Source organism: Cupressus sempervirens, chromosome 3 (assembly GCF_028749045.1).
Source record: "Cupressus sempervirens isolate cs-2001-9-10 chromosome 3, ASM2874904v1, whole genome shotgun sequence".
Taxonomy (NCBI): domain Eukaryota; kingdom Viridiplantae; phylum Streptophyta; class Pinopsida; order Cupressales; family Cupressaceae; genus Cupressus; species Cupressus sempervirens.
The window spans coordinates 191,855,045-191,867,962 of NC_143120.1; the positions used below are offsets into that span (position 1 = coordinate 191,855,045).

General features: G+C 35.2%; 1 protein-coding gene across 1 annotated transcript in view; it reads left to right on the plus strand.

Moving 5' to 3' along the window:
* Positions 1-12,918, plus strand: part of LOC149565463 (Transducin/WD40 repeat-like superfamily protein) — a 204,729-nt gene that overhangs the window by 29,087 nt on the left and 162,724 nt on the right. Inside the window, exon 2 of the mRNA XM_089818994.1 lies at positions 898-1,105. Coding sequence (XP_089675120.1) covers positions 898-1,105 — 208 coding nt within the window. The remainder of the gene's footprint in view (positions 1-897; positions 1,106-12,918) is intronic.

Below are 12,918 nucleotides of genomic sequence, written 5' to 3' on the forward strand. Positions count from 1 at the left end.
ATGAAATATTTTGTCTACATTTTTGGTTTAACAGAAGGAAGGCCTAGGCATTTGAAGATGTGTGATATAATGAGCTACGAGCATATGAAAAATAGATGAAAAAAAGGCACAGATTCATATTATGCGAATGTCTAATGACTAACCACGTTTGCTCCTTTTTTCATATATACATAAATTTCTTTGGTATCTGAACTTGCACACCTTCTTATGGGTCATTTCTTTGATTAGATCTGATAAAAGTTAATGGGGTATCGTGGAAATCTTGTTCATTCTATGTGGGTAAGATACGGTCCCAAAACTTTGGGGTTAGAATTTTTTAATTGGTGTGATACAAGGGTTCAAAGTGCTTCATCACTGATCTGATTGTCTGAGAATAGAGCTAAAGTTTTTTTCACTAAAATTGCAAGATGTATAGACCATTCACAAAGCTAAGATTGTAAATTAGTAAGTCTCACATTAAAACAAACCAATCTCCCAATAGGAGGTAGAATTGATTAATATTGTTTATCACTAAAAGAGGGAGTTTCAGAAGCATGTATCTTATCATATTAGAAGCCATACCCTTAGTTATGAAATTTTCTTGTCTCAGAAAGGGTTGTTTGTTAGTAGATACTGCTTATACTCTTTCTCTGTCTTGTGATAACCAAGGAATGATGCGCAAAGTTCCAATATTTTAGACTTTGTTCCTAGTGCTCTCTAGGGTAATTGAAGCACGGAGACTTTTAAGAGATGCATTTTCAGACTGTTATTCTGTTCCTCAAAGTATAGCTTTGTCTTTGGTTATACTCTTGAAAATAGTCATGTCAGTGTACAGGGATTATTAATCATGGTTCTGTTTAATCTGTAATTTTCATTTCTATATAAGTGATAATGCTATCTTGTTGGATTTGGCTGCAGTCGAGACGGTTCTATTATGGCAGTTTCATTATCCACAAATGTGATCAAGCTTTATTCTCCGATGACTAGCCAATACTTGGGAGACATTATTGGCCACGAGGGTACAATAAGTGAAATTTCATTTTCAGATGTGAACTCTCCACAACTGTTGCATTCTTGCTCTGTTGATGGTACTATCAGGGCATGGGACACGAGAAACCGGCAACAGGTTAGTTAATAGGCATATGAATATGCTTTTGGTTCCATGCTTTTGTGAAAGGCAAGTGCTGGTTTCTTTCACTGGTGTACAATATTTATGCTTGTGCATTGAGGCACACTTTAACAACAGTTATATTGACACTAAAAAGGATCTGACTATATTTAAGGAGACTTGCTTTCAAATCTTTGGGCCTTGACTGATCATATGCTCCTTTGTAAGCCCTTCTATACTTTCTACAGTGTCATGAAATAATGGTGAAGTACTAGGTTATATGTGGACCTGTCCACCTGTCCAATGCCTGCTGGGGACAAGACCTTGGTCAAAACGAGATAATTTCTGCATTCCTGATGATATGCTTTTTTGCTTCTTTGTATGTCATGGTATATTTGCGCACTCTGCGCCTGGCTTTGGTTTTTGGCCTTCACCAACAAAAACTGGCTGTTTTATTAATTTTTTTAAATAAAAAACACTTATTATTATTATTTTGTTATGAAAGTAATTTTTTATTAAATAAATAGCCTTAATGTTTTAGTTTCTAAATAATGACAATTAGTAAAATTTATTATTTTATGAATTATTATTTTATATTATAAAAATAACAGTTCTATAAAATATTTAGTCACAGAAATAAATCTATATCTATATCTATCTATCTATATATGCAGATCTGAAAATCCTTACAACAGTCACTCTTGAATTATGACAAATTTGAAATTTATGATTAGACTAGATTCATATATTCTTTAAATACATTTTTTTTGGTGATTATGGGTTTTCTTTCAGGTTTCGCCAAGTTTTTTCTGCAGTCCTTCGTTTTAGTCTAAATTTTGGGCTGCTGAGTTTGTGCTGAGTCCATTCCAACCAATTAAACTTATTGATGCTTAGCTTTGAACAACTTTTAAACTTGTCAAAATTTTTCCCACTCTTTAAATGATTAGATATTTATTCTAGAGGATAGCAAATAATTTGTGGGCATTAATATGCTTTGGAGAGGGAGGCATGTAAAAATAAGCGATTAAAGTGTAGAGATAATTTCAGAACTGAATTGAAAATAAATATGGAGAACGATAATGTAACAAAGTTTGTGGGGGATGTACTTCAAATTTAGAGTTTGTTCTAGCTTGGAAGCCATTGGTCACTCCAAAGCCTTTTAACCAATCAATGCTATAAAATAATCCTAGTTACTGGATTCGCTCGAAACAGGCTGGATTTGGATTCGAGTTTTATTTGGGTCTTGATTCAGGTTCGATCTGGATCTTGATTCGAGCTAGGATCTGTGATCCTACCTGGGGATTTGTCCGGATCTGCGGGCCGCGGGGTTTGATCCGGATCTTGATTCAGGCTAGTATCCGTGATCTGCCTAGGGATCTGTCTGGATTTTCGGGCCGCGGATCCGAACGGATCCCCAAGAAAGATCATGGACCTTGCCTGGATCCTACTGATAGCTCAAGGATCCCGCACGGATCCACGGGAATCCAAGGCCAAAAAATGTTTGCAAGTGGGCCCAACTAGATTAAATTTTTTTTTTTCTCCAAACCCTAAAAATGACCCTTTTATTCATGATGCAAATACATTTCATCTCACTTTTGCTCTCTATTTTGCTCCCCCATAGTTGTTAGTTTGAAGTGAAGTGCTTGGATTCGAAGTAGATCAATTGTGGAGCTGCAAATACCTTGCAAGAAGTGATTAAGGTATGCATTTCAACCGTTTTAGTTCTTTCATAGATTATTGATTTATTTCAAGGTTTTTTAAACTTCTAATTTTTTTTCAAGTTTTTGTATAAGTGTTGAAGCATGGTTTTCTTTCATTTTTTTTTCTAGATTGCAAGAATCATACAATGAGTAGTCAAGGCTCAGTGGTTGGAGATGAATCACCAAAATTCAAAATTAATAAGGGGTCTCCTTTATGGAGACACACAACAAGAATCAGACAATGTCTTGGGGGTGGAGCATACATATGGAAATGTAATTATTGCAACGTACAATATAGAAGCTTCTATTCCTAAGTGAAACTACATTTTTTGGTCCTGTGGGTGAAGGAATTAACACGTGTGAGGGTAGTGGGGGAGATAAGAAGGGATTACCACCTGCACAAATAGCAGCAAGATGCAAATTAAGCAATTGCAAAAGGCAAACATAGTGCTCCCCCCCCCACCCTCCCCAAAAAAAAAACCACCATCCAATCAAACAATCACAAAACACATCATTTTTTGTCTATGCCATCTGCCAATGATGAAGCTGCTGATCCATTTCTACTCACCCACAAGAGAGGCCCACTAGATAGGGCATTCCAAAATAAATTGAGAGACATTGCTGATGATAAAGTTGGACATTGTTTAATTGCAAATGGTGTTCCATTCAATTTAGTGAGATCACCTTATTGGATAGAGATGGTGCAAGCCATAAATGAAGCACCCCTTGGTTACAAAGAAACTGGTTTTGAAAAGTTACGTATTACATGATGAGAGGAAAAATGTGGAGGCTGAACATCTACCAATAAGAGATACTTGGGTTCAATCGGGTGTCTATTATTTTGGATGGATGGAAAGATTGTAGAAGCCCTCCATTGATCAATACTATTGTTGTATGCCCTAAGGGGGTAATGTTCTTGAAGGAAATTTATTGTGAAGGGCAAGCCAAAGGTGCAAAATTTATTTCCCGCATTCTCATTGATGCCATAGAGTCAATGGGCGCTGATAATGTTGTCCAAGTGGTCACGGACAATGCGAAAGTATGCAAGGCTGCAAGGTTATTGGTAGAGTCTAGATATGATCATATCTTTTGGACACCATGCGCTGTCCACTCTCTCAATTTGGTGATGAAATCAATTGACACCCAAATAGATTGGGTGAAACAGATATATGAGGAGGCTAAATAGATTCAAATATTTGTGACAAATCACATGTCACAAGCAATTTTTAGGAATTGCTTGGACTTGGAATTATTGAAGGTAAATTTGTAAATTTAAAATTAAATTTATATATTATTGGATTATATAATATTAATTTTTTGGTTGTTTACATTAACTTGTTTTAATTTTTTACTAACTTAAGTTTAACATGTTCTTAGGTTGCTGAAATCTGCTTTGCTGGTCACACAATCGTTTAGAGACGACTTGTGAAGGTAAAATATGTTATTTTATAAGATCGTTATTGGTGGAGACTAACTAAATTTTATTCCCAGAATGTTATAACGAACAAAGCAATATTCAACTCTGTTTTTGAATTCTGATATGCGTTTAATTTATTTCTTATATATATATATATATATCCCTTGTGCTGATGTACAAAAACTTTATTTATGTGTAGACCTCCCCTCGAACTATATTGAGGCAGATTGAACTTGATATATATATATATATATATATATATATATATATATATATATATATATATATATATATATATGGAGTTCTGTATTTTCTAATTGAAAGTTATATTGCCGTTTTTATTGATATATTTCTGCAGTTTTTTGCACGACACACACACACACATATAGATTGAGGCATGGCCATGTAGGGGCATGACCCTACGTGGTCATGTCCCAAACACCATCGATTCAATGAAGACGATAGCCGATACTTGACTGGTATTTTTTGATCGACATTTTAACATAACCCGATTATGATTTGATCGATATTAAGTATTTTAATAATATATGTAAACAAGTTGATGATAATATTATATATATATATATATATATGTATGTATGTATGTATGTATGTATGTATGTATGTATGTATGTATGTATGTATGTATGTATAATATATGTGTGCATATTAAATCATAGTTCCATATTTAGATTCTCATCAACATTAATATATATTATATACTTACAAGATTTGCTTCAGTTTACTATGATGCTAACATTCTTAACACTGCCTCTTTAGCAAGGAGGGAATTGAAGCAATTTTTATAAGGTTAAAACACCACCTTAAGTGTCGTCTATGATTTACACTATATTATGGTGTTCGACAAGATCCGGCCCAAAGAACTGTGATGAGTTGGTTATCATGGTGTCCGGCAAAATCCGGCCCAAAGAACCATGATAACACTTGCTCCTAGATATCCAACATATTTGGTACTACAGGTTAATGTAGCATATCTAGGAGATAGATCAACTATTGATAAGATCGTCACCTTATAATAGTGACCTCATACATGTGAAAGATCGTCACCTTACATAACACATATTTGCAAAACATAATTTTAATTATTCATGAATGAAAGATTTTTAATGACGTCCTTGAGGCCATAAGCCCAAGGGACTCACATAAAACTCCTAGTCAGTCTGATGTGAGTATATTAAGTTTACAAATTTATTCACAAACTTGTCATGCTAAGTTTACCTCTGAAGTACTCTATTTTCATCCTTGCAAGCGGCTTCGTGAAAATGCTAGCATTTTGCTCATTAAGGTTGATATAAATCAGTTTGATAACATTTCTGTCAACCATGTCTCTTATATAATGGTATGGAGTCTCGATATGCTTTGATCGATTGTGGAAGACAGGATTTGCAGAAAGTTTGATGCAGCTTTGGTTATCACAATGAATCAATGTGAAACTTAGTTTCTTTCCGAAAAGTCCAAATAATAACTTCCTCAACCATACTGCTTCGCGAGCTCCCATGGAGGCTGCCATATATTCAACTTCGGTGAAACTCAAGGCATCTGTTTGTTGTTTTCTACTGAACCAAGGTATCATTGCTGATCCAAGACTAAAGCAACACCCTGTAGTACTCTTGTGGTTTATGGAACAACCAACTCAATCAGAATTAGTATATCCTTCAAATTTAATCTCAACATTTTTGTACTTCAAACCAAGACCAATAGTACCACGTAGATATCTCAAGATATGTTTAGCAGCCATCAAATAAATCTTCTTTGGTTCACATATGAAATGACTTAAAACATTGGTGGCATGGCAGATATCAGGCCCAATGCTTACAAAATACATAAGTGATCCAATGATTTGTCTGTAGAGAGTGGGATCAATAGATTTTGAATTCATTGCTTCTTTTAGCTTGTGTAAATTTGTTTCCATAGGAGTTGCTAGGGGCTTGCAGTCCATAATACCAAATCTAGTCAAGATGTCATGGGTGTACTTCCTTTGATTTAGAAAAATATGATCTTTCTTTTGACATACTTCTAGACCCAGAAAATAGTGTAGTAGGCCTAGATCTTTCATTTCAAATTCAGTTGCAAGATCTTGCTTGCATCTTTCAATTAAATTATCTTCACTTGTTATTAATAAGTCATCAACATAGAGAACAAGAATTAACATGTCACTGTTATATATTTTGAAATTAATGTTAGGATCAACTTCATTTTCGGAGTATCCTAGTTTCGAGAGATAGCTATCTATCCTTTCATACCAAGCTCGTGGTGCTTGTTTAAGGCCATAAAGAGCTTTCTTTAGTTTACATTCATATAGGTTCTTGTCTTTTATAGTAAAACCTTCAGTTTGTTTGATATATACTTATTTATTAATGACACCATTCAAAATTCTAGTGTTGACATCCATTTGATGTATCTTCCATCCTTTGGATGTTGCAATTGCAATAATTGTCCTTATTGAAGTATATTGGGCAACTAGAGCAAATGTCCCCTCATAATCAATACCTGCCTTTCGAGAAATACCCCGAGCAACAAATCTTGCTTTATGTTTTTCAATACTACCATCTGAAGCATACTTGATTTTGTATAACCACTTTGATGAAACAACTAATTTGTCTTTTGGCCTAGGTAGGATATCTCAAACATCATATTGTAATATTGATTGATATTCTTCGACCATAGCATCTTTCCATGCTTGACATGATAGGGCTTTGGCAACAGTTGATGGTTCAGATTTTGTATGCTTAGTTACTAGTGCAGTGTGACATGATTTATTTTTGGTTTTCTTACTCTCTCTGGAGATTTCATTTGGTTCAACATTATTTTCGTCAATCATTTTCCTTGCCCATAATGGCCTTTTGTTGATATTAGAGATGTCCCTATCTTCAGTGTCTAGTAATAGTTCATTCTCTTCTGATATGTTCTCCCTCTGATTTTCAGTTTGCTTATTTTCATCTAATTCTATGATGGGCTCATCTTTTGTACTTGTGGATATTTTGAAAGTAGTGTTTTCTTCGAATTTGACATCTCTGCTGATTTCGACTGATCTCTGTCCAGGTTTACATCTATACCCTTTGGTATTTTCACTGTACCCAAGAAATATTCCTTTCTTCCTGGATGGTTCCATTTTGGTTCTCTTTTCTTTAAGTATGTGAATATAAATGGGGCAACCAAATATTCTGAGATGACTTAGGTCACGTTTAATTCCTGTAAAAGCTTACTTAGGGGTTATGTTTTCTCAAATTGAGGTGTGGGCATCTGTTTTGAATATATACAATAGTATTAGTGGCCTCAACCCAAAATGAGAAGTGTAAATTTTGATCATGTAACATGGCTTTTGCTAACTCAACGATGGTTCTGTTTATCCTTTATGCCACTCCATTCTGTTGAGGATTATAAGGTACAAAATACTCCCTCTTAATCCCAACAAAGGCGTAGAAATCTTTGAAACTTTCAGAGGTGTATTTGCCCCCATTATCTAATCTTAGAGTTTTTATTCTTTTTGACATTTGATTTTCCACAATTGCTTTGAATTTTTTAAATTTCAAAAGAACTTCATTTGATTCTTTGACTTTTAGAAAGTAAATCCAAGTTTTCCTAGAAAAGTCATCAATAAAGATTATGTAGTATGAGTATCCTCCTAGAGAAAGTGTTGGTATAGGTCCACACAAATCAGTGTGAACTAGTTTCAGAACTGATTTAGATTTGTGTTCACTTGAGGGAAAAGATCTCTTTACATTCTTTTCTAGAGCACATCCTTTACAAATGCCTATATGATTTGAATTTAAGTTAGGGGTTGCAGTGGTGATTTTTCCTATATTCAGTAGTGTACTGAACCCGAGATGTTTGAGCCTTCTATGCCATATTTCATTAGGGTTTGAGACTTCATGATTTAGGGCTTTCTTTTGGATGTTACACAATTTATATAGAGTTTCATCTCTAGACCCTATGGGGGTGACATTCTTAAGGTTAGAATTTGTAGGCTAGTACAATACTTTGTCTTCATAAAGGTAACATGATACCCTTCATCTGCAAATCCAGAGATGGATACTAGATTCTTTTTATGCCACGTACAGAGGAACATATTTTAATTTCAGAGTGATTACAAATCTTAGTTGTATAGAACAAGTCCCAATTCCTTTTACTGGATAGGTGAAGTTATCTCCAGTGGTGACTCCTTCAGTGTGATAATTTACAAGATTTTCAAACTTATCTCTGAATCCTGTTATGTGACGGGATGCACCATTGTCGATTATCCACACATTTTCGTTGGAGTTCATCTCACTTGATAGAGCTGAGTAGAATAATAGATTTTCTTCTTTTTTAACTTCGGCTATGGAAGCTAAATTTTTTTCCCTTTTTGGACAAAATCTATAGGTATGTCCAAATTTTTCACACTTGTAACATTGAACTTTGGAAAAGTCTTTTCCTAGTGTGATTATTGTTTCCTTTTCTTTGGTCATTTTTCTTCTCTTTATATTTAAATTTCCTCTTCCCTTTGTTATTAGAGATTGAGAAAAGAGCTTGATTTTCTCCCTCTTGGTTTGAAATGATCCCTCTAGAAATTAGTTTTGATTCTTTTGAGGTGCAATCATTTTTAAGTTGATCAAAAGCTGGTGTTGAAGGTCTACTAATGACTTGGATAAATGCTTCCCATGATATAGGTTCTCCTCTAAGTGCTATTATAGATAATTCTCGATCTTCAATTTTATTTCCAATTGAAGATAGTTGATTTTTTATTTCATGAATTCTTCCAAAATAGGTTGAGATTGACTTTGCTTTATTCATTTTTACATTTATAAGTTGACTTTTTAATGTGAGCAATCTACTTGAGTTATTAATCTGAAATGTATCCTTAATTGTTTTAATGCTTCAAATTCTTTCTTGAGATTTGATATGGAAGGAAGAATATGATCTTTTAATGAATCAACAATAATTTTTTTGGCTTTATTATTTCGCCTTTTCCAAGTGGCTTTTTCTGCCTCGTCTACAAGTATTGAAATGTCTATTTCAATGAATGCTTCTAATTCCAATTCTTTGAGGATTGTTGTAATTCGAATTTTCCATGAGAAGAAGTTTGTTGCTCCTTCAAGCCTGTCCTTGGCTCTAACATTGTTTGTCATGATGTCACTTATATTTTAAGAAATTAACTTAGCAATCTCTCTACCAATTTGGCTTTGATACCATGTTATTTTATAGGATCGTTTGAAAGATCCCAAAAGGACCCTTTCACTGAACTTCTATAAATTTTAATTAAAATAATAGATTTTCTTGTTCTTTCCTTGTGGTCTTAGACAGAAGTTACAGAAAGATTGTTTCTTCTTTTTGTATTTTCCAGATATAAGTAAAACAATAATTAACAACAACAACAAATAATATAATATTTAGTCAACCAGAATAGCTACAAAGCGTACCAAGCAAGATATGTAATTAGGTTGCTAGCAAAGGTGTTTACAAACAACGAATGATGATGCCAGTTACAAGAATGGACCAGCCATGCACCAAAAGGGTAGAGATGGCTGATGTAAGCCAACCAACAAATCATGTGCCAGTTGAAAGGCAACCGTACGACTGCTATAGTCACGCCAAGGCAGCAAGAAGATCCCAATGTGCCAAACAAGACCCTCAACGTGCAATGCACAAGCACCCCCAAACACTGAACTTAACAATCTCTGTTAATTGCTGAAACATTACTATAGAATGTTGCTGAAACCATCTATTGGGGTTTGCGTCCCAATAGCTAGGCTATAGGGTTTGCGTCCTAGACCCCTAGAATAGCTCCTCAGAGAAAAATCACAAATACCAAGAATAAAGATGTGAAAGGTAATGAAAGAATGAGCCAACATCTCCTTTTATCTCCCTCTCAAAGCCAATCGAACCCTAAAGGGAGAATATGCCTTTCCCTTTATTATAAAATGGCATCTTCTCAATTAAAAGGCCTTTATGCATAGGAAAAACACCCCTTTCCTCAAATAACATAACTCTAGGTGCCCGAAGGTCTTTGGGTGATGAAAATAAGTTATAATAATTCAAAACCTTTCCAACGAGCTATAACACATAGGCTTGCGGCTTGCCTAACCAGATGAAGCCAAAATCCCCTTATTACTCCAGTTAGCTATATAAATAGCTTTATTTTGATTTATTTAAATGCAAACTTAGGAAAAATATTTCCTTTTATTCAACTGGAAAGCAAAACCAACCAAATAATCAGTGAATGGTTCTTGTCAGGTGTCTGTGACTGATGTCGGGCAATGTGGGCCAACTGGTAGTCCCATCCCTAAAAACTAGGGATGCTCCTAAAAATGAGGGAATATACCCTATTACCCTAAAATTGAAACCGTATATTGGTCCCAAGGAGCCTCAAATCTGATCATTGCCACAACTTCCTAAATTTTAGGAAAAATCCTCAAAATTAAGGAACTGCCCCAACTGGCTCTCAAACTGACTGTAGAACCAACTCTGGTCACTGAGTATCTAGTATGAGTATCTCATGACTCTGCTAGTCAGACTAGAGACGGGAGATGACAGTCCTCCCCTCTTGACTCTTGGAGATGCTTGCCCACAAGCAACTGCAACGCTAGATGTTGCAAAATGGACTCACCCTTCCAGGTGGCGTCCTCTATGGGTAGACCTCTCCAGCTCACCAAGTAATCCCGAATCACCCTACTCCTCAATCGTCTCTCCCTGACCTCCAAAATCTCCTTAAGGACCAAAGTCAATTTACCCTGTTCATCCAAACGAGGTCAATCATGTGATGTTGTACTATACTGCCTCATTGCATTCTTTAGGCATGATACATGGAACACATTATGAAACCTACTATCTGGTGGTAGCTCGATCTTATAGGCCACCTCTCCAATTAGCCTGAGTACTTTGTAAGGTCCATAAAAATGAGGTTTGAGCTTTTCAGCGCCTCCCCGTTTAAGGGTGCTCTGTCTGTAAGGTTGTAGATGAAGGAAAATCATGTCATCGACCTCAAATGCTCTCTCCGTCCTGTGCCGATCAGCTTACATCTTCTGCTGATTTTGAGCATGTTACAAATTCTCCCTGAGAGATCTCATGATATCTTGGTTCTCTTGCGACTAACCTTGTGCCAAGGGAACTCCGTTGTCACTGAAAGCCAAATCAACAGAAGATAATGCCTTATAACCATAAAGAGCTCTGAAGGGAGCCATGCCCATGGACATGTGGTGCATAGTATTATAACAATATTCACCCAAATATAGCCAACGCACCCATGCCTTCTACTACCTTGACACATAGTTGCATAGATACCCCTCCACCCTCTTCTGAACTACCTCAGTCTGTCCATCTGTCTGAGGATGGTAGCTAGTGCTGGGGGTCAACTCTGTGCTTGCTAGCCTGAAAAGTTCTTGCTAGAAGGAACTCATGAACCTGCTGTCCCTGTCACTCACTATGGTCTTGGGGAGATCATAGAGTCTAAATATCTCTCTAAAAAACAACTTAGCTAACTGTGAAGCTGTGACGTCCACTGCAATAGGAAAGAAGTGGCCATACTTAGTCAACCTATTAACCACAATAAAAATACAGTGCTTCCCTTGAACTCAAGGAAGACCTATAATGAAATCCATAGATATCCCTATCCACTTCTGCTTCGGTATAGGCAGAGGCTTCTGCTCCGGTATAGGCAGAGGCTGCAACAATCCAGCTAGAAAAGTATGCTCTAACTTGTTCTATTGACAAGTCATGCATTCACGAACTTGGCGTAAGACATCATCCTTGAGACCCTTCCAAGAAAATCTCTTCCGTACCGCCCTATAGGTCTGACCATGACCTGAATGTCCTGCTGTAGGAGTATCATGGTAAGCATGCAAAACGTGCTCCTTCAACTGTGATTCGGGAACAAGGTAGTCCCTGGCATTGTAGTAGATGACATTGTAATGAACCCAAATTAGGGGTCCATCATTTATGTATGACTTTTCTTTTAAATAAATCCATTCACGAACTTGGCGTAAGACATCATCCTTGAGACCCTTCCAAGAAAATCTCTTCCGTACCGCCCTATAGGTCTGACCATGACCCGAATGTCCTACTGTAGGAGTATCATGGTAAGCATGCAAAACGTGCTCCTTCAACTGTGATTCGGGAACAAGGTAGTCCTTGGCATTGTAGTAGATGACATTGTAATGAACCCAAGTTAGGGGTCCATCATTTATCTACGACTTTTCTTTTAAATAAATTCTTTTGCCATATTTTTCTCCGGATGGGTTTGATAATTTCTATTTGATTCCGTCTGATCCCCTTTCAAAGTTACTATTCCACATATATACATTTTAATAGTAAAAGACACATCTTTTCATAATAATAATTATATTATATTAATAATATATTTATATTAATAAGCTTTAGTTAATATATTATATTAATAATTATATTGTAATATATATTAATTTAATAATATATCAACTATACATTATTATAATTCATTATTAATATAGTATTGTCACATTGAAATATATCTTAGTAATCATAATATCATTATATTATATTATTATTATTTCATTGATTATATTATAATACTTTATACATAATATGACATTATTATATGATTATAATATAATATTGAATTTATAAGTCGAATATGATTATAAAGTATTATAGGATTATAATAGTATTACTTATAAATAATATTATTATAATACTTTTACTAATATAGTATTGCTAAATTAAAGCGTGTCTTTATCATT